Source organism: Gouania willdenowi, chromosome 16 (genome assembly GCF_900634775.1).
Source record: "Gouania willdenowi chromosome 16, fGouWil2.1, whole genome shotgun sequence".
Taxonomy (NCBI): Eukaryota; Metazoa; Chordata; class Actinopteri; order Blenniiformes; family Gobiesocidae; genus Gouania; species Gouania willdenowi.
In genome coordinates, this window is record NC_041059.1 from 32,203,267 (window position 1) to 32,226,783 (window position 23,517).

The following is a 23,517-nucleotide window of genomic DNA, read 5'->3' on the forward strand; positions in this document are numbered from 1 at the left end:
ATACATAGAAACCATTATAACTTTAAATGTGTTAATACAAAAGGCTGAAAACAACTCACCGACTTTACGAAAGTGGCCCAGATAGTACTGAGGTAAACAGTCCTGAGGAAAAGGCAATCACAGGTCAGCATCAGTTCTTACTGTTTTCAACCAAAGCTAAAAAGGCCCAAAAAAATGGAATACATGTGTCAAATTTAAAAGAAATAATAATGATCTAATAAGTGAGGTGTTAGACACACCTTGTGAACAGCCACTCGACTCCAGCTGGGAGGGGCCATGACCCCCAGGTGACAACGCACTGCATTAAGTGCACATGTTAAAAGAGCCTCCTCATTTACTGCTTCAGGGTCACCAAACGCCTCCTGGAACCAGGCTCCGCCCATCATCACCTTCAAAACAAAGTCACAATAGCAGCTCAGAGATGGACATACTGTACAACCAAATGCTTAAAAATAAGGCCAAAGACTGAACAATCATCCCCTGGTAATTAGTAAATTAACTTGCAACATTTTAGACATTTGTAGATATTTCTCATGGATTCATGCAAGGCCTGTACTAGAATTTGGATTGGATAATTATTGAATTTTTCACAAACTTTTCACACATTTATAATAATTTGAATTAAAAAAAAATAATTAAAGGTCTTTCAGCTTTTTACAACTTTTAAAATCCTTTTCACTCTTCCAACTCATTTTGACTTTTTTAAAAAATAGACTAATAAATGTTGAAAAAAGTTAGAACATTTTCAACAATTCTTCATTCCTTCATGCAGCTTACAGCATGTTGTACATTTATGCATATGCATTCTCATTTGCATTTTCTTCAGGATATGCGTTTTTTTTCTAGTTTTGAGAATGAAAAAACACAAGATCCAAATTCTTTATAATTATTTTAGTGTTTCATTAATTTTTTCCAAATGTTCTTTTGCTGAGTACTTCTGTTTGCCTAATGCCAGAAGTGGACGTGTGGTTTCATGGCTCTGTCCGACCCAAGAATTAAAGTTCCCAAAACACAGGTGAACTTGACAGAAGAACACGTGTCTGAGCTATAAATAGCAAACCAAAATGAGCGCCAGCCAGAAACAAAACAAGAAAGAAGTGGAAAACATGATGGAACCAAGTCTAACCATAAACAGCTAACGCTAGAAGTTAGCATGGCTGACGGAGACAACCACGGGGTATCGGAACTACTAGCGGAGATATAGAAACTCAGGCAAGAAAATGGCAATGCAGAACACAGAGAAGAAAATGGAGAAATTAGATGAAATATTAACCATATGGAGCACAGAGTGAGTAATGCTGAAGATGGGAGCATGTGCCAGGAGAGGGAGCTAGACTATCTGCTGAAGAGTGAAGCTGTGCTCATGACTATGACAGCATCAGGGTGTTGTAGTGCAGCAGCATTAGTAAAGAAATTGTTCACTTTGGTATAAAAGCATGACATTTGGCACAGATACTCAGTAAGGGCCACTATTTTGGAAAAAGGTGTTGGCCACTCAAAAATTCAATATGGCTACCATTTTTCAAGATGGCTATTCAATAGTTATTATATTACCAAAAAAATCCTCAGATCAAGCCAGATGAGGTGTCAGCGGAAAGGTCTTGTCCGCTTGAGTCCGAATATGTGCACCCCCCCCCAGGTAGAGTCAGGACTGCGCCCGCTAGAGCCCCAACACTCAATCACCTCAAAAAACTTGCTGACACCTTGTTTGGCCCGATCCGAGCATTTTTTGGTTATATAATCATTGAATTAGCAATGGTGGCCATCTTGAAAATTGGCCACCATATTGAATTTTTAATTGCATATTTCTCTTGAAATATCCCACTCTATATGGGATCCCAGAAGAAGCAGTAGTTGAAAACAATGGTGCCATTCTTGATTATGTTCTTTAAAACTGCATTGGAGCTTCAGGACCAGGCTCCACCAAGGGCCATAATAGTGTGATTTTTAGACCCGAGAGCAGGGTGGGGAACTCCAGTCCTTGAGGGCCAGATTCCTGAAACTTTTAGATGTGTCCCTGCTCCAACACACCTGAATCAAATGAATGGCTCGTTCTCGTGCTTCTGCAGAGCTATCAAAAGGAAAAAAGTGTTTTATTTTGGAAATGATCCAGCAGTTAGTGTTTAAAGTATCCAGAATTTTTTTTTTTAGCGTGATGTGGATGTTTAGCTGGTTCTACAGAACCACCTGCTGGTGACTTTGCGCCTCTAAACTTGGGGGAGATTTGCACTCTCTGAGTAGTCTAGTTTTATGGTATCGGCAAACATGGGTATGAAACTTAAAATGCTTTTGAATTGTAACCTCAATCTAACTTTGAACAACTTCTGAGGTACCAGTAATTGATGAAAGACAATCTGGCACCTAAAAAGATAGAATTGCTTAACAGCACTTCTTTTTTTTTTTTTTTTAAAGGATTTTTTGGGCTCTATTGGCCTTTATATGACAGTTGCTTGATAGGAAAGGGATCAGAGAGAGCAGGGAATGACATGCAGCAAAGGGTCCCAGGCCGGGAATCGAACCTGGACCGGCTGCAGGTGAGGAACTACAGCCTCCGTTTATGGGGCGGGCGCTCAACCCACTGAGCTAAACACCACCCCGCTTAACAGCACTTCTAAGAGAGACTCAGTTGGATGACAGGAAAAAGGGCCACATTTTAGTGCATTCTACGAGTGGCTATCCTGTACCTAATTGATAGGCTTCAAACTAGACAAAATACATGTAAATAAAAGAGGGATACCACGTGATGGTGGTGGTACAATTGGTGATAGAAGTATTACTATTATGAATCTTTACACACCAAATGAAGACAACATTCACAACCATCTTCACATGGATTCTAAACACATCACTGGAGCTGTGTGAAGTACCCTCCTGCTTCAAAAGGTCCACCATCATCCTAGTCCCAAAAAAACCAGCCATCACAGGACTCAATGACTACAGACCCATCGCCCTGACATTTGTGGTCATGAAGTCCTTTGAGAGACTGGTGTTGAGCTACCTGAAGGACATCACAGGCCCCCTGCTGGACCTCCTGCAGTTTGCCTATCAGGCAAAAAGGTCGGTGGATGATGCAGTCAACATTGGACTGAACTACATCCTACACCATCTCGACTACCCACTAGGGATCGACCGATATGGGTTTTTTAGGGTCGATGCCAATTATTTCTCCATCAGCCTTAGCCGATGCAGACTGCCGATTTTCTTGAGCTGATATTTGGAGCTGATACTACTTTTGCTCTCTCAATTTACATCATAAAATTACGATAACAAATGCTACAAGTCTCAATTTAAAAAAGGAACATTTATTGAAATTAACAAAGGTGAGGTAGAATGACACCAAGTAAAAAACATTTAACAAAAACAAGTACAAAAATAGAGTGAGACATCTCATGAAATATTATGAAACAGACCTGTTCATCCTTGTCCTGATAATAGCTTTGACAAAAGTTGGCCTGGCTGAAGATATATTTTATTAACATAATTATTGAGTATAAGGATATATAATTATCTAACTAAAAAGCAAGGGACGTCTGTGTGGATGTGTGCGTGTGGAGCAAATATCTCCCAGACGCGGTGCGAGTTCCAAATACCGAGTGTGTGTATCTGTTATTTTGGAGTAAATTGGTCATTTCAAAATGTTTATTTTAATTTTATTTCACTTCTGGACGGCAGCTTTTGACCGCAGAGAGTGAGGGGGCGCTAGCGCACCATATGTTGAGAGACGACTTCCGACATCCATCTTGATCACAGTTGAGTCGACTTCCGGTATCCATTTTGATGGCGAAACGGTGATCAACTGCGACACACCTAAAAAAAAAAAAAAAAGGCTATCGGCATCCACGTTAATTAATCTTATTTTAGAGTAATTTGGTGTAGCAAAACGGTCAAATTTACGTTTATTTTATTATTAAGGCTCCCTCGGTAAGAGCGCAGTGTTGAGCGCGCTACTTCCAGTTCCATGATGTCACCGTGTCGCAGTTTGGGTTATATAAAAAAAAAGGTCAATATTAAAAACATTTTTGTACCACTAAAAGTCATTTAAGTTAATATTTCATGGTTATTTAATATTATTCCCGTGATTCCAAACTTCCTTTATATCTCGGGTCACAAACTCACTTCCTCCTTCGTCTCCATGACTGTGGACGGAGGCTGTGCTGACAAACATTCAGAGGAATGTAACGTTTTTGTGAACGGATGGGTCCACAACACGGCTCCACTATGATTATTGTTTCTGGGCGTACTATTCTGGTAAGTAAACATGCATGTTTATCCGTGAACACAGCATTATAAACGCTCATATTTTCACCACATAAGCACGTGACGCTTTTACTCCGGAGCAGAGCATCACACGCTGGAGAAGTCAAGTCATTTATAGCGGAAAAACCTGCAAAGTCCGTATTAACATGCACATAATTCTAATGTCGGCAGTTAAGAAAGCTAAACTAAGCTAAAGCTTATCACATGGTGCTCGAGTTAATACACCTAGACGCTGCATCCAAAGAAGGAGAGATGAATGATGTGACTACATATTAGTCTTTCTTATTATTGTTTTATCTTATAGTAGTAATAGTAAACTATTACTACTTCTATTAATATTATATCCCTATCTAATTGTACTACTACTTTATTATTGTTATTCTTATTTATTATTTTTATAACCATTACTGTTACTACTTTCACTATTAATATTATATCTCTATCTAATTGTACTACACCTGTATTATTGTTCTTATTATATTCTTTTTTTTATTATTCTTTTATCTTATAGGTATTGGTATTCTCATTGTATTATTATTACTATTACTTTATTATTTAATGTTTATTATTGTTTTTATTAATGTATTACAGTTACTGGATTCTCTTTGTTATTGCCATTATTATTATTATCATATAATATAATAATGTACTACGACTGTATTAATGTTATTGGCATTATTATAATGACCATTATATTTTTAAACTCCTTTTTAATTATTAGTATTTTATATTAGAGTTACTGGTATTCTCTTTGTATTATTAGCATTGCTATATTATCATTTTACCACATCATTATTTAATTTTTTGTTTTTTATCGTATTATTGTTACTAGATTCTTATTATATTATTGTTATTGCTATTATTATTATTATCATTATAACCATTACTATTTTGCTAATACTATTATATTCGTATCATCATTTTTATTATAATCAGGGCTCTACACAAACTTATCCAGTGGTGGCACTGGACTTTCTCTGTTGGTCGAGGGGTTGTACAGTATAGCCATGCATGCTGATGAATAGTTGATTTAACTGGCGTACTGTAGTTTTGTATGACGTAAAGATTGACAGTGTCTCAAGATGTATTTGCAAAATGTTTTAGCGTCAATGTTAAATTTTTCTGTCACAAGCAGTGGCTGAAGTAATTATTATAATAATAATAATGGGTCCACAACACGGCTCCACTATGATTGATTGTTCTGCGCAAGGATGAGTCTTTCTTAAATTATTCTATGTGCTAAGAAAGATGCTAGCGGCTACAATGTCAACACACACACACGGCTGATGCACGTTCATGCACTACACCGGGATGAAAATACTGAACTCACACAGAGCCGTTTAGAGAGTTGCGACTTTGGTGTTGCAAAACGTTTGTTTTTCGTGGTACTTCTGTGTCTCTCTTAACAACCTGCGACCGAATATGTGCAAAACGCACGCGAGAGATAACACACGGAGGAGATGGATGGAGAGACACACACACACGCACACGCACACACAATTTATAATAAAAATATACTAACAGAGTAAAATAAAACAAAAAATAAACAATATTTATACAAAAAATACACCAAATGACTCCAGAATCACACTACAATGGCAACAAAAAACAATAATTATTCAAAAAAAAATGCACAAAAAGACAACTGAAAGATAAAAAAAACAATGATGAAATTAAACCAGGAAAATTGCACCCACATTTTGCACCTGCAAATATACCCCTTATGCTCCCACATGAATGCATACTTCCGACGGGCACTGTATTAAACAAAAAAAGAAACCATGAACATTAGTCCATTCCAACACAACTCCAGAACATAAATTAGCAGAGGCAAAAAACATGATGTCAGATATGCATTAAGCAACAAACTGTTCAAGTTTCTGTTCTAAATTGCATCAACATTAACAGGAATAAATATTCAAACATGCAGTAAACTGCTTCACAAAGTTAAAAAACTTCTCAGCGCAGCGCTGAGTGAGAAGCAGAGAGAGAAAAAGAAACACGCGTGTGCGCGCACACGTCAAACCTCCAGCAGCTGCTTGTTAACTAGAAGTGCGACAACACGTGGACCCACGGAATCACTAAGTTAAACAGTTAAAAGATACTATCTAAGTTTAAAACCTGTTGGGAATGTAGAGCTTCCTTCACACTCTGCTAGTGGGGGGAGGGGCTCTGCTCTCTGTCTGCAGCAACACGGAGCAGCCGCACTGTTAATAAAGTGGATCTGCGAATGCAGCAGCGCGCATCGGCCGATGCACGTAAAACACGCAAAACTCAGCCGATGAATCGGTTGATCACTACTTCCCAGGTACCTACACTAGTATTCTGTTTGTGAACTTCAGCACTGCGTTTCACACCATCATCCCAGACACCCTTCACCAGAAACTCACCCAGCTCATAGTGCCGGCCTCCAACAGTCAGTAGATCACCGACTTCCTGACTGACAGGAATCTGGAGCTAAACCCATTCAGAATGTGAGGGGGGGCTTCTCCTGAAGTCCAGTGTCATCTCCATATTCTAAACAGCACAGCGTCTACTAAGGACACTTTCAGGTTCCTGGGATCCACAATCTCACCCGGCGTTTCTACTGGATACGTCTCCGCTGCGCCACGGCACCAATCCGGTATTTCAACGCTATCCGCCATCCAGTAATTCACACCAGATGCGTTTTGAGTGCGCCACGGTGCACTCCGGTTGAACGACTATGACGTCACGAGACAGAGCAGTTCTCTCATTTACCCGCGGGTAAATGAGAGAACACACATTTACCCGCGGGTTATAAACGCAACAATAAACAGATAAACAGGTCAGTGTTCCTAACGAAGGAGAACAAGAAGGTTAGACTCTGGATTTGTCATAGACACATTTTTTTTTAGCAACAGCCAACAGAGAAGATAAAACTGCACCAGTAAAACATGAACGAAATCAAAGTTGCTACAGTTTCCAGTGCAGTTACAGTATGAGAGGAATCAATATAGTGGATGTGAATTTGTTTTTACACATTATGACGTTTTGGTGATGTATTTACTTGAAATAGTGAAAAAGTGTTTTATTTTGAAAAGTAACCCAATATTTTATTGCGGAGTACTGCTTAATTTCCTGTTTAGCTTCATTTGCTCTGTGCTAATTGTTGCGTCGTGCTCCGGTATCCGCCAGAAATAGAAGCCCTGCGTATATATGGCGGAGGGCACCGGACTACCGCATCTGGGAAGGAGCAGACACACACCGCAGCGGACCCGGTGGAAATTAACACATAGAATAAAGTGGAAACCTATCAGCTCTGGTGACACGGCGGTGACGTAACGCAGCGGAGCCGCAGCCAGTGGAAACTGGGGGTCACAGGATCTGAAGTGGACCTCCCACATAGACACTATGAGAAAGAAGGATGTACTTCCTGCGTCAGCTGAGGAAGTTCAACCTGCCCCAGGAGCTGCTGATTATGTTCTCCACCTCCATCATTCAGTCTGTTCTGTGCACCTCCATCACTGTCTGGTTTGGATCTACAACCAAACTAGACAGACACAGACTACAACGGACAAACAAGTCTGCAGAAAAGATCATCGGTGCTGGTCCAGGGTCAGGAAACATCACTGCAGATCCCTCACACCCTGGACAAAAACTGTTCAAACTCCTCCCCTCCGGCAGACGTTACAGATCACTGTACGCCAAAACAGTCAAAGAGTGTCAGACCTCATGCTGTGAAATAACCCTGGAACTAAACTGTCACTGTGAATGTACATAAATGTATATTATTTCATTTAAATGTTCATCTATGCACACTTGCTAATGTAAATACTGAAAAAGATAATCACCTCATGTTTACTTCATCATCCTTTCGCACTACTCACCACTGCAGGTTAGTTTTTACCATACTGATCTACCGGAGTCAAATTCCTTGTATGTTAAACATACATGGTTAATAAAGATGATTCTGATTCTGACATTTTTTCCAAGAAACTGCCTCACTCTTAGCTGAACATTCTAAAGGGATAAATATAGTGGGAGGGGATTTTATTTGCGTGAAGAACCAAAACTACACAAATACCGCCTTGAACCGAGGGCTCAAAGATCAAAATCCAAGTCACTACACAGTAGGACGGTAGCGCTGGTAGATATTTAGTGCTTGAAACACCCCAAAGAAAGGAATTACTTGCATTTTTTTTAAATGTACATAAAATTTACTCCAGAATAGATGGTGATTTGTTAGGTTTATAACAAATTTACTGCATTTACTTTAAACGAAGACAATTCTATCAGTTTTTACCTCTCAGACACTATTTTAGCACCAACAGGTTGTTCACTTTTTCAATTTATTATTCTATGTACTTTGAGCCTCTACTATTATATGTTCATGAAGCTTTTGATTCAAAATATGTAGCAAAACTTGCTTCTATGATGAGGTGCAGAATCATCTTCACATTATCTGTGATCCATAGAGCAAGTATTAATCATGCTTTAGAGTAAATTTAACTGGTCAACTTTGGCTTCCATTTGGACATGTTACCACATTCTAACATGAAGACCATGATTCATCTTAGAGAACGAGACACTAGAGCAGGGGTATTCAACTCCAGTCCTCGAGGGACGGATTCCTGATTCTTTAAGATGTGTCCCTGCTCCAACACACCTGAATCAAATGAATGGCTCGTAATCATGCATCTAACATCATGACAACACATTGGTTTCAACCAGGTGTGTTGGAACAGGGAGACATATAAAAGTCTCAGGAATCCAGCCCTCGAGGACTGGAGTTGAATACTCCTGCACTAGAGACAGGAGAGTTTCTTACCGTCAGTCTGGTGGTGAGGGCGCCCGGTCTGTTGTGTTGAGGGTAAGGAACAGAATCGTAGACCACACCAAGTAAAGCACGATCCTCAGATGAAGGAACAAGGTGACCGAAGCCCTAACGTTAACACAAACAAAATAAAGGAAATCATTGCTTGTTTTAAATGGTTGATACTAAATAAATGTCCTGTGGTTTATATTAACCCAGCTGTCCATAGGACAATTTAGATTTTTTGTACCATGACATTTATTTAAGGGACGCAAGGTAGAATAGTGGTTAGCACATCCCCCTCAGTCACAGCAAGAAGGTCCTGGGTTCAAGCCCTGGGGTGGACACTTGGGTCCTATCTGTGTAGAGTTTGCATGTTCTCCCTGTACTTGTGTGGATACTCTGGCTTCCTCCCACAAACCAAAAACATAACATTAGGTTGATTGGAGTTTCTAGATTGCCCATAGAAATGAATGGGAGTGTGAGTGGCTGTCTGACATTCCCAAACATTTGTATGTGCGTCCGACATTTTACGGAGGATTGCTATGAAAACAAGTACAGAGCTCATTTAGCTCAAAAACTATAAAGTATGACACAGTACCAACACTTCATGACTTAAGCACAAATGTGGAAGATGTAAGTTAATATTTTGTGTTTCTTTTATTGCAATAAGCCTAACTAGCATGATAAGCTGTTAGCTGTTAAAATGTCAGTGTAACATTAGCACGCAAGCTAACACTGCTCAGTTACTGCTGTTTCCATTAACATGAAAGAGAAAAGAGCTCCTACTCAGAGGCATCTGTTCTGAGGGGAGCTCATGAGAGCAACTATTTAGAACCCTGAAGTACAGGACGACAGGTGCGTTTGGGCTACTATTTTGTTGGACTTCTGAAACGTGTGAAATGGTATGAAAAGCAGTATAATATGGAACCTTTAAGCATTTTATGGCAGCCATCTTGGAAAATGACTAAAGTGAATTACAGGTGGATAGTACTTTGTTCTGAAAATGTACACTTCCATCAACAGCTCTACAAAATTTCATGCTTGTATCATCAAATGAAAACATGTTTGTCTTTTCTGCTCCAATATTTGGGCAATATGAAGGTTGGTTTAAGTACAATATAAAGATGTAAGTATATACACTATGTTTTTTTCCGCTGACACTTTTAACATTTAAGAGATTTATACAGATAAATACCAAACAAAGCTATTTTTCACAAACTTGCAATGAAGACAGTTTTGGTTAAAATAGCTTCGTGCTTCGTAAAATCAAATTAGTTAAAGAAATTCTGGACACATCAGTGACTGTTTAAACAGAATGAAAATGTTTTAGTTCGCACCATTACAGGCAGGATAGAACCATCATACTCCAGATTTACCACAGCAACAGTTGCCATGGCAATGTCCTGTAGCTGCTGGATCAGCTGTGGACAGGAAGGGGGGAGGACTGTGGAGAGAGCTGAGGACACAGCAAAAGGGTCAAACAATAAAGCTGCTAAACTTAGGTTTCAGTTGGAGATTGTAACTGCAGTACAGAAGATGAACTAAATATAACTTTAATTATAGAAAACATAGAGCCTTGTGTATTAAGACCACACCTACATTCCAGTCTCACCTTTAGCGGGCAGTGCAGAGATAATGTAGTCAGCTGATATAACACCATCCTCTAAATGAACCTGCAAACAGAAACAATTTTAAAAACAAAGCTGAGAAATAGTTTAGAAACGCTCATAGATACATATGTATGAAAATGTTTTATTTTTATTTTATTTTCCTCTCTTATTTCTTCTTAATGTGGGTCACACGTTCACAGGTTTTTTTTAATTTAATTTTATTTGCTGTTCTTTTGCAAACACTCAATTTTTATTTCATTTCTATTAACAAAATGTTCCCATTGTGCAAAAAATCAATGTGCATTGAAAAGTTGATTTTAAATAGCGAAATGTGAGGATGTATAGCATCCCTATCCCTATCAAAAGGCTATGTGCCACAGTCCTTTAAAGTAGCTGTAATCAAACCCCTTCTCAAAAAACCTACTCTTGATTCCAGCACTTTAGCAAACTACAGGCCTATAACTAATCTTCCTTTTATTTCAAAGATTCTTGAGAAAGTTGTGGCGGCTCAGCTCTGTGACTTCCTTCAAAACAGCCTGTTCGAGGACTTCCAGTCAGGTTTTAGAGCTCAACACAGCACAGAGACTGCTTTAGTTAAAGTAACTAATGATCTACTCTGGGCTTCAGATGAAGGACGACTCTCAGTGCTGGTTTTATTAGATCTTCGTGCAGCTTTTGACACTATAGATCACTATATTCTACTAGAGAGATTAGAGAAATTACTTGGAATCACAGGGACTGCCCTAAACTGGTTTAAGTCCTACCTATCTAATAGGTACCAGTTTGTACACGTGAATAATAAGTCTTCTGTGTACACTAAAGTAAGCTACGGGGTTCCTCAGGGCTCTGTGCTAGGTCCAATCCTCTTCTGTATCTATATGATCCCCCTTGGTAATGTTATGAGAAAATACTCTTAACTTTCACTGCTATGCTGATGATACCCAACTGTATGTATCAATGAAGCCAGGTGAGACAAATCAGCTATCTAAACTTGAGGCCTGTCTAAAGGACATTAGGACCTGGATGGACCAAAATTTTCTTCTTCTTAACTCAGACAAGACTGAGGTCATTGTACTGGGCCCACGACACCTTAGAGAAACCTATGCTAGCCTAACTGCCCTAGATGGCATTACTCTGGCACGAAGCACAACTGTTAGAAACCTTGGGGTTCTATTTGATCAGGATTTATCCTTCAACTCTCACAAAAAACAAACTTCAAGAACTGCCTTCTTTCATCTCCGTAACATTGCTAAAATCAGACCTATCCTGTCTCAGAGCGACTACGAAAAGCTAGTCCATGCTTTTGTTACCTCTAGACTGGATTATGGTAATTCTCTTTTAGCAGGCTGCCCGAGCAAGTCGCTTAAGACACTTCAGCTGGTTCAAAATGCTGCAGCACGTGTACTGACTAAAACTAAGAGAAGAGATCACATTACTCCTGTATTAGCCTCTCTACATTGGCTTCCCATAAAATATAGAATAGAATTCAAGATTCTTCTTCTCACTTATAAAGCCCTAAATGGACAGGCACCAGTCTATCTCAAGGAGCTTGTCGTGCCAAACAATCCCCCCAGAACACTACGCTCTCAAAATGCTGGACTACTCGTTGTTCCATTTGTCTCTAAAAGTAGTATAGGAGGAAGAGTTTTCAGTTATCAGGCCCCACTTCTCTGGAACCATCTACCAACCACGGTTCGGGGGGCAGACACCCTCTCTACCTTTAAGGTTAGGCTCAAAACATTCCTCTTTGGTAAAGCTTTTAGTTAGGAACCAGCTCATAGCTCATAGTTAAGATGCAATAGGCATAGACTGACGGGGGGGGTCTGGCATGCTCGGTTGGAGAGAGGTTGGAGAGGGCGTTAAGAGAGAGGTCATTTAGGTTAGAGAGGGACCGGAGAGGGTTCCATTCCTCTCTCGAACACTCCCTCTATGTCTGCTTCTTCCCTTGTGTGTTTGCTCCTGTACTCCTTCTGGCTTTTGTCTTGTAGGTCCGTGGGATCCTCAGTGTGGAGTTACAGAGTCTCAACAACTCTGTCTCCACCCTTTCCTCTGCACACACCCAACACAGCATAACGTGGATGGCTGTTCATCATAGGAATGGGATCCACACAAGGTTCCTGCTGCTTAACAGAAGGTTTTCCTTGCCGCCATGATGAATTCATGTTGGGTGTGGGATACATATGTATGTGTATATACGTATATATGCATATGTGTGTATCCATAAAATGAAGAGTCCGTCCTTAAGACTGCTCTACTGTAAAGTGTCTTGAGATACCATTGGTTATGATTTGGTGCTATACAAATAAAAGATTGATTGATAGCATCCTCACTATAATTATTGTAGAAAAGATATTTGTACGCCAAGTCGCCCCCCATACTTAGTCCGATTTACCGACCAGGTACTACAGTGTACGCAATACTAAGGACACTCCTGTAATCGTGTAACATTTTTGTAAGTTTTATGGTTACTGAAGAATTGATTAATTCTTATTCAAACCGATTGGGACAACAACGGGTTATATCCTTTCAGAATAAAAACTGATTCTGTGAAGGTTGCAGATGCCCCCTTTAAAATTAAAGCTAATTCTGTGAAGTTTCCTTTGGTCATCTGCATCCTAACTTGCATTTTGTTCAGGAAATGCAAATCATCTTGTTCAGTTTAATAAGGGAAACATTATTCCACACAGGTTGAATCTTGGTGATTTGTTGTAAGCAATAACCATCAAGATTTTGCTTTTTAAGAAAAAGGTAATAGGACATATCTGTAGCATGATCTTAAAGCAATACATTCATTTTCAAGCAGACCAAAATTTGCTAGTTTGGTGTGCACCTTATTTACATAATTATTGATATTCTAGGTTGCATTAAGTTCTATTACACCCTGAAGCCCATTTGTGCACCTAAGATTTTGGGATATAAAAAAGATTATCAAAGAGAGAGAAGTTAAGGAGATGCAGCATAGTGTGCAGCACACTGAGCATGAGGGAGGGACACAAGGGAAGAGCTACTCAGACAGACACTACACATAGGAAAGGTGAGGGAAAATAGTGAAAGAAAACAAAGTCAACTTTGTATACCACACACACTCCATTAACAGAATGCACATCCATATGACAACAGAGACCATCCATTAGTGACGTGAACTGGAACTTTATTATTTAATCATTTATTATTGTAGCAATCTGATCTAAGTCATAGAAATCTAACTATGAATAACAAATATATAATTACATTTACTTTTTTTTTTTTTTTTTTTTAATAGTAACATTTTAACAGACAAACAAACGAACTCTCCTGATTTGCTGCTGTCAAGAAGCCATGACATAATTTCACACATTTATTAAAAGTCATTGGTAGAATCTCATCACTAACCTTCCATCCAGGGGTTGACGGATCAATTTTTTTTACAGCTGCATTTGGGTGAAGTTCTGCTTTTTGGCTTTGTTGAAGATTTTCAATGATAGCTTCTGGAAAGGACTCTATCCCCCTCTTCAAAGACCACTGGGCCCAGGACTCTTTCACAGACCTCTGAGCCAGACAGCCGGGTAAGATCACAGGACCAGGACCTGTAGGACACACAAGGGCCACAGGAAGTGTTTGAAAAGTGAACGCATGGTCATCATACAATACTAGAAGTTCATGTAATGTTATCATGTTCACAGTATCATTTATCCATCAATCCATTCTACCTATTTCAGTCTACAATAGGCCTGCACACAGACAAATACAACACAGTTTATTACAATCTGCTTTAGGACTTAATACTTTAATCAATGAGAAGAGCAGACTTTCACCTCCCTTTGTTTCAACCTTCATCTCTAATCTACTGGCTGAGATTTTAAAAGTGATCTAAATATTGAAAAGTTTAGCATACTTATGCATACTGCTGCAGCAACCTGCAAATACCATCAGTCTTTGGGCCCCAATGGATTGTAGGTAGGGAATTACAAAATATCAAACATCAACAGCAGCAACTTTTACATTTCAATCAGTAAGTTGTAATTTTCTGTATGGACTTTGATAGAAATGAAATCCTTAATATTAGACTAATAGACTAATAAAGGTGGTAATTAGTATTTCAACTGGCCAGTTATCTCAAAGCAATACCCACATCAACAAATCCAACAACTTAAAGTTATGACCCCAGCATTTAGATATTATCACTACATTGCACTGTAAACATTGGCTTTAGGCTATGTCCAGGTTAGTCAGGATTCTTTCATTGATAGTGAATTTGATGCTGTTACCATTACACACGGTTCTGCATGCAGAATAGAATCCTTCAGGTTCATTCAATGAACATACAAATAGCTTCTAAATTAAGGGGTGGCAAATGTAAAAACTAGGTCACTTTTCAAAGCCAGACAGAAATTCATGTAAATTAGTAAGTTCTATATCATTGTTAAAAATGTGTACACATGAAAAATTTATTAAACTCTAATGTTAATTCTAAATGTTATATTTATATCTAAATTTAAATGTTAAATGTATATCTAAATCTAAATGTGAAATCAGTCGCCAAGTGTAAAGCTAAATGTTTAGAAATTAGGCAAAGTGGGCCAGTCAGTGCCTGTGAATCACAAAACCCCACCCACACCACCGACTACAGCTCAGTGAGTGAGGAGAGGAGAAGAGTGAGACATTGCGGGATCGCTCCAAGCTGACAAACTCAAAAAATGTGCGGTAATGACTGGTGTACAAGCTGCACATCAGCCAAGGGAATGTGAGTGAACAACTGCCCTTAGATAGTTTAACAGATGTAGATTCACTGAGAGTACCAGCATGCTGTACGTCAACTCCCTTTGACTCACGATGAAGATCTTGGAGGGTGGGCGGGGCCGAGTGATTGACAGGCGCTGACCAGCCCACTTTGTATAATTTCTAAACATTTAGTTTTACACTTTTTGACTGATTTAATATTTAGATTTAACATTTAGATATAGATATACATTTAACATTTAGATATAGATATACCATTAACATTTAGATTTCTTTTTCATGTTCGCACTACTTTAGCAATGATATAGAACATGCTGTTTTAAATGAATTTGTCTCAAATGAAAGAAAAATGTGCTAAATGTGAGGAAAGTGAGATAAATGTTCAAAATGTCAGCTAGGAAACAGCGATCGATTCAACAGCCCATACTAAATCAAAGGCTAAAAACAGAAGTTGGGGATATACTTGTGCAACTTCCCGACATTAAAGCTACAAAATGATTCCAGCCATCCAACAATCCATATTTTATTTTTTTATCCACATTCTAAAGTAAATCACAAAAAGGTGGATACAAATCTCAGAATCAAAAAAAGGCATCAGTGCATCAAATCTGTAATCTACAAACTAGTACTTACAAAATGTAGAGGAGCCTAACGCTACTGAGAGACACTTGACAGAATCTGGGTTTTATACCTGAACCCAGCAACATTCCTAGGATGAGGGAGCCTCGGCGCTGCTCTGCATTGTAGAGAACAGGAAAACATGAACGTACGCTCAACTTCCTGCAGTCTCCTGCAAACACACCACGACACAGGCTGTCCACAGCAATCTCTGCCAACTGCTCACACACAGGAAGGAGACGGGAAATATAAAATTAACTAAATAATACCATTGTCCACAAATCCAACAATCCATCGAGTGGATGAATGTGGTTAATTTGATTAAAGTGCAACATTTGAAGGTGTTGGGGCAGAATAATTAGTTATGCTTAATAATATAATTACTTATATATTTTAATCCTTAAGCCTTGGGGTGTAACTTTTCATTGTGTGATTTCTCATGTCTTCAACTTTAACTTGTCTTCACTCTGGGTCAGAACAGCCTGTCCAAAGTTCCAAAACAACCACAAGGACAGACACACACACTCACATAGCACACCCCATACACATTCATTCATTCACACAAATACATAGTTCGCACACACCTCCGTTTCCATAGCAATCAGATAACGGGGAGCGAACTGTTTTGACTCGAGGAGTAAACTGTCTCTCTTTCCATCTCCTGCCCTCCCTCCTTCTCCCTGTCTCTATCCCTATCTCTCGGGGGGGGGGGGGGGGGGAGGAGAGAGGGGGGAACTAAGGGGAGATATACGTGGCTTTAATATTGTGTCTCGTCACTCTGTCTTTGGTTCGCCTGGCCAGGGGTTCACCATTTTTGTTTCCATCTTGTACCTTTTTTCTTAGTTTAGAATAAACTTTTTTTTATATAAAATCATCAATGCTTCTCCTGGACTCCATCATTCAACACAGAGCAATAAATCATGTCTCCAAATGAGGTCAACCGTAAATTCAGCCGTAACAAAGGTTTCTTGATTTAAAAACATTATTCACAGTTACCACTGTGTTAGTTGCAGCATGCCACATAGAGCAAACCTTAAGATACACAGGCAGAGACTTCTGTGACTGCCAGTGTTTTTAAGCATTGCTAATTATTTCTAAGAGAATGCAAGAACTAAATATAGCTAAAACTAACCAAATATTACTTTCTTTTTACAACCACTCAAAACTCTCAAATCCTAGGAATGTAAATCTCTGATCTGGCTTCTATGGAAAAGTCTGTCTCCGTCACCTGATGTAAAAGCCCAGTGATTATTCTTATTAGAGCTAATTTAAACAGGAAAACGCAATGAGACAAACCTCACCTACAGAGAAAATGGAGGTGGTAATATTGTATGCTGGAAATGTTTTAAATACAAAACTTACAGTATTTAATTGGATGATCCACTAGTTATTAAATCCAAAGGTTTACATACTTTTCCCACCCTGCACAATGAAAGTTTACATGCTGTGTTCAATAAAAACATGAAGCCATAGCTGTTAAGAAGTCTGTTAGTCTATTATTGTACCTTAGGTAAAATATTACATTCTGAACAATCAAGGCCTAAATCAAGGAAACTCCAAATTAGTGATGCATGGTAATGGATTTTTGACCAATATCCAAAATGCAAATATTTTACAACTCATTTGGCCGATAACACCAATATTTTTTTTCCCCCTTGTAACTAATTGCAGAGGTCATCTAGTTTCTGTAATGGAATTAACTTCCAGAATTATTCCTCGTACTCTATCACGTTGATGTTACATAAGACACAGCTGAAAATTATGTAACATCAGTAATCATTCTTTGTCCAAATTAAGAAAAGTAGTTAAACATCCATTATAGAAAACATGTCACATTAATTCACGACAATTGTTTTTAAACCAAACAAGAAAGATACTGTGGTATAAATCGTTCAGTTCTTAAACACTGCCTCTGGAGGTCATTGGGGATTCATACTTGTAGAACCATAGTTACATTCTTAACTCTTTGTTTTAAATGGCAAAAATGTAAAAGGCATTGCTTACAGAAAAATGTTCAAAAAGCAGTTCTCACCTCTTTTCCAAGTCGCCTTGAAACAAACGAGTAGACCGACTCATCTTCCTCCTGACTTTTTTTCACCATTATCTCTTTTACCAAACTAAACATCAGGGGACGAGAGAAAGGTTGGACTTTCTGTAGAAGTCCACTGGAGGAGAGAGACAGAAAAGTGGCAAAAAGAGGAAAACATAAGGAACGTATAGCAGTAAGTATGATAACTCCTGGAATAGACCGGTTTACAATTGCACATTTCGCAAGCTGAAACTTTACAGGACAATTAATAATACATGTTGGAACCACAATATGAATCTGGTGAGCCAAAAATGTAAAATCGTAAGTCAGATGACAGCAATGAGCAGCTAGACGATCCCGTACACGCACAGCTGTTTACTCTTTAATGACTGGTGTGGCTGTGCCAAATGTATATTGTCAAAAGACAATGCAGCATGTTGAAGCACCTTGTATGGAAATTACTGAATTATTTTAATTCATCCCTAATAGTAAAAAAAAAAAAAAACAAATACTAAAAGCCTTAAGTAAACCTATGATATGATGACCTTTTCTCACCTTATTCCTGAAGGCATCTTGTGAAGCTTTCCTCCCACATACAAATATCTGTTTTTGGAGGCAACATGGCTGTAAGTGACAGGCAGGATCTCCTTCTCTAGTCCCACATCCTCCACCTATATACAGTACGCCAACAATCAAAATTAGTGCATTGATTTAGCTGCACTACCTGAATCTTGAACCACGACAGAGGGGCATGGCTGAATTCAAACAGTAAATCCTGCCCCCCACTCTGATAATTCCTCCCAGTCTCCTCCTCTGGAAGTGCACAAAGTCGCGCACGAGCGCTTAACATGCACACACATAGGTTGACAGTCTGAAGTTGCATCCAAGCATCTCTTTCTTTTCTTCCTCTGATTTTCTATTGTTGGGTTTTGTAACAATTTATGCAGTAACAGCAAACGCAGGTATGGCGATCTTTCCTGGTGGGTGTTCGGCAGCCATGCTTTACTGAAAACAAGTTAGCACCGTGCACGCGCTTCACTATATATTGGGGCAGCCAATGAGGAGGCTCCTTCGTGGGCTCTGCTCACCCCTCTTTTCTCAAAATCCTGTGATTGGAGCTGGAGGAGGTGACTGCCAGACGGTGTCTTCTGGGGTTTTATTAACTAAAATACTTAATTATAAGGCACAGACAGCACGCAGACATACAATTTTTTCAGAAATGATTACTTTTATAATACACTATATAATGCTGATAAGAAGCTTTTTTTAATGAAAGAAAATAATTTGAGTACCCCAGCTTTAATGTTACAATAGTGTATGTACCAATTCTGTGGTAAATCTCACCATATTGAGTGTGTTGCGTCCCACTGCCCCTGCAGGTCTGATCCCTCTGGGTCCATGTTCAAACACAGCTCCATCTGACCTCCTGGTGGACCACAGCCAACCTCCAAATCTATGACTTGACTCCAAAACAATGACCTGTAAGGAAAGTGTACCAGTTTAAAACAAAAAAGTATTTATTCATAGACATAAACAGATAGCAGCACATCACATCATTTAGATTTTTCTTTAATATACATTATATGTTACTCTGAGAAGAACCCATCACAGAGCGACTGGCAGCACTAATGTAACCTCATGGCCTCACTAGAAGTGTCTAAGTTGAACAAAATGGCGGTCACCGTGTCTCCTTGACAACCATATTATTCTCTTCCTACCTGCTCTACAAGAACTTTTAAAGAAAAGAACCTGACTAAATCTATAATATTTTATAGGATACAAGATAAAAAATAGAAAGAAAGAAATAGACCTTTTACATCTGCATCTTCTACTGTGTTTGAAATAGAGGAAGACAGTCAGGGTTTTAAGACCTACAGTGGTGATCTCCTTGCTGGATCTGAGATTTTATGAATCTTAATTTTTTCCATTCCTTTGCTCTGTGCTTTTTGTCAGTTGTGTGGAGCTTTTCCAGCATTTGCACAGACTGTGGAACACCTTTCCTGCTCTCGTCTTAATCTTAAGTAGGGGTGAGTATTGGCAAGGATGTTACAATACAATAGGTATCGCAATACTTGGTATACAATATGATATTATTGCAATATCCCGATAAACCGCAATATTCTACCCAGTTAATATCAAAATTAAACGTAGAGATTAAAATCAAGTTGCTGTATATGTTCATCAGAAGATATTGATCATTCAGAGGACAAATTGAGTCAAAACTATTTGCTTCAAAACATCCTATTTATTATTTATTATTAGTGTTTTTGCACATTTTCACTGAAAAAAAGAAAATGCAGTTACACACTGCCATCATAAAATAAAGTGCAACAAGTTTCTTTTCAATGAAACTACTGTGTAGAAGTCTCAGAGTAACCATGACAACATAATGACGGCATTGTATCAACTGTAAGTGAGAACATTAAGGATAAAACTCCCTGAGTTACTGACAATGCACAAAAATAAGAAGAAAATGATAATTTCTCCTATATTGTGTCAGTTTAAACACTGATCTGAACAGATTATATGAAAATAAAATGCCTGTGCATACATAAATATTGCAGGCATTATACACTGCCATCATAAAATCATGTGCATCAAATAACTATTGCAACACATTGAAAGCATTAAAACCACTGAAATATTGCACACATACAAGGATATTAATAAAATATCTAATAAATAAATAAATAAAGAGGCACCCCAAAAAAAATTGCAATATATCGTGAAATCATTTTTTTTTTTTCACACCCCTAATCTTAAGAGAAAGAAATGGAACCATGTATAAATATATTTGTGTGTTACCTTTTTAATTTGAGGGCTCTTGCACAGGTAGTAAGATGTTGCCAAACCTCCAATCCCTCCTCCCAGTACAGCAACGGTTCCCATCGTAGTTCAAAGATTGCCTTCAATGACAGCAGAGCACATTGGGAAAATAATGATGTTGCTGATGCACTGCAGGAGGGCGTGTCTGTAAATAAAGCCAGCCAACAGAGATATGAGACAGTTTGTTTATCACCCACAACAGCAAAGCATCAGCTGCAGGCTGATAGCAGTTTAACAGCGCTAACATGGCACATTCATAGTTTAAATGATCAAACACGCTATTAATGATATACATGCTGTACCAAGACAAAATTCATTTCGCAAAATCTATTAGAGCACATGTGTCAAACTCAAGGCATGGTGGCCAAATCCAACCAGTGATTCTCAAACTTTTTTGGCTCAAGTTCCCCCTTTATCCTATTCGTATATGATGGAATAAACAAGTGATAACACACATTTTAATCTCATTTTGTGAATAAGTGGAAATAAACTGTATTTAGTGGAGTGGTTCCCAACCTTTTTTGGATCGTGAACCCATTTTGATATCAAGAATTTCTGGTGACCCCAAAGAGATTTTTTTGATCATGTTTCAGTTCAGATATTTATTTTATTTACTGCATTTTATTTTAACTAAATTCATATTTCACAAATTAAGTAAAAGTATAGAAATAGTTGTTTAAGATTGTGTGTAATAATTAAAACATTTCAAAAATATTTTTTAATTTTTCAGAAATATCAGGTAACCCCACGTGGGGTCCTGACCCCAAGGTTGAAAAACACTGATTTAGTGGCTCCTGAACAGATTTATTTCTATAGTTTTTACCATTTCCAGTCATCTCACACCTAAGGTGGGCCCAATTTACCACTCCTTATAGCTCAAGTACCCCCTGTACTACACGTACCCCTATTTGAGAAACACTGCTTTAGACCATCCGATTCGACCAGCAGGAGAAAGCTAAAGACAGAAAAAACAAATTGTTGTCTAAATTACTAAATAGTTCAGTTGTAATAACTAGTACAGTGCCCGTCGAAAGTATGCATTCATGTGGGAGCATGAGGGGTATTATTGCGGGTGCAAAATGTGGGTGCAATTTTCCTGGTTTAATTCTATGGGACATGTGCATGATAAATGTGTTTGTTTTTTTTAACTCACTTTTATATTTTTTTGTTTGGTGTATTTTTCTGTAATGTATGTTTTTTGGAGTCATGTGTATTTTTGTATCTTTCTGTTGTGTTTTTGTGCATTTTTTGTATAATTATTGTTTTTGTTGCCATTGTTCACCCACTAATAGGGAATGTGAGCTAGGTTTAGACCATCATGAGACAGGTTAGTTTTACCCTACTGATGATGTGTTGTTGCAATAGTAATCCTGCTAGATTTTTTATCTTTCAGTTGTCTTTTTGTGCATTTTTTGTATAATTATTGTTCTTTGTTGCCATTGTATTTTACTCATTTAGTATATTTTTATTATAAATACTGTGTGTGTGCGTCATCTTCACACACACGCATCTTGCTAAGAGATACACGGAAGTAACACAAAAAATAAACGTTTTGCAAATGGTTTAATTTTATGGGACATGTGCATGATAAATGTGTTTGTTGTTTTTTTATACTCATTTCTATTTTTTTGTTTGATGTATTTTTCTGTAATGTATGTTTTTTGGAGTAATTTTGTGTGTTTTTGGAGCATTTTTGTATAATTTTATGCATTTGTGTTGTAATTTTGTGTACTTTTTGTATAAATAGTGTTCAGTTTTTTGTTTTATTTTACTCATTTAGGATATTTTTATTATAAATACTGTGTGTGTGTCTACATCCATCTCCTCCGTGCGTTATCGTCACACACACACGGCGCGTCTTGCTAAGAGAGACACGGAAGTACCGTGAAAAATAAACATTTTGCGCAACTCTCTCTAAACAGCTCTGTGTCCTCCGCATCAGCCGTGTGTGTGCGTGTGTGCATTTACATTGTAGCTGCCAGCATCCTTTCTTAGCTCATAGAATAATATAAGAACAACCCTGAACCGGAAGTAGTGCGCTCTTACCGGGGGAGCCGTAATTATAAAATTAATGTTTTGAACGTTTTGCTTCACCAAATTACTCCAAAATAACAGATGCACACACTCGGGGTATTTGGAATGTGGATGAATAGCAGTTGATTCACAGTTCATCTGTTTTGCCTTCCAAAAGGATACCGGAAGTCGTCTCAACTGTTATCAAGACGGATGCCGGAAGTCGTCTCTCAACAGATGGTGCGCTAGCGCCCCCTCACACCCTGAGGTCAAAAGCTGAATAGGTTTCATTTTGGGGCCGTCCAGAAGTGAAATAAAATTAAAATAAACTTTTTGAAATGACCAAATTACTCCAAAATAACAGATACACACACTCGGGGTATTTGGAACCTGTCGACCGAGTTTCAGGTCGAACTCGCACCGCGTCTGGGAGATATTTGCTCCACACGCTCGCGCACACATCCACAGACCTTTCCGTAATTATAGTATAGACTAGTACAGTGCCCGTCGGAAGTATGCATTCATGTGGGAGCATAAGGGGTATATTTGCGGGTCCAATTTTCCTGGTTTAATTCTATGGGACATGTGCATGACTTCATCATCACTTTTCTATTTTTTTTGTTTGGTGTATTTTCCTGTAACAAATGTTTTTTTGGAGTCATGTGTAT

The 23,517-nt window shown here is 38.4% G+C and overlaps 1 protein-coding gene across 8 annotated transcripts in view; it reads right to left on the reverse strand.

Moving 5' to 3' along the window:
- Positions 1-23,517, reverse strand: part of ppox (protoporphyrinogen oxidase) — a 49,225-nt gene that overhangs the window by 5,482 nt on the left and 20,226 nt on the right. For 3 of the 8 annotated variants that reach the window (XM_028471728.1, XM_028471726.1, XM_028471729.1), the window contains 11 exons: positions 20,816-20,981; positions 19,355-19,489; positions 18,566-18,681; positions 18,014-18,146; positions 16,055-16,199; positions 14,017-14,210; positions 10,647-10,707; positions 10,372-10,490; positions 9,047-9,160; positions 240-389; positions 60-102 (listed from right to left, as the gene is read on the reverse strand). In XM_028471728.1, the coding sequence (XP_028327529.1) occupies positions 60-102; positions 240-389; positions 9,047-9,160; positions 10,372-10,490; positions 10,647-10,707; positions 14,017-14,210; positions 16,055-16,199; positions 18,014-18,146; positions 18,566-18,681; positions 19,355-19,489; positions 20,816-20,899 (1,294 nt within the window). In that variant the 5' untranslated portion in view covers positions 20,900-20,981. Of the gene's footprint in view, positions 1-59; positions 157-239; positions 390-9,046; positions 9,161-10,371; positions 10,491-10,646; positions 10,708-14,016; positions 14,211-16,054; positions 16,200-18,013; positions 18,147-18,565; positions 18,682-19,354; positions 19,490-20,815; positions 20,982-23,517 lie in introns of those variants that run through there. The other 5 variants (XM_028471730.1, XM_028471727.1, XM_028471731.1 and 2 more) reach the window with 3 other exon arrangements.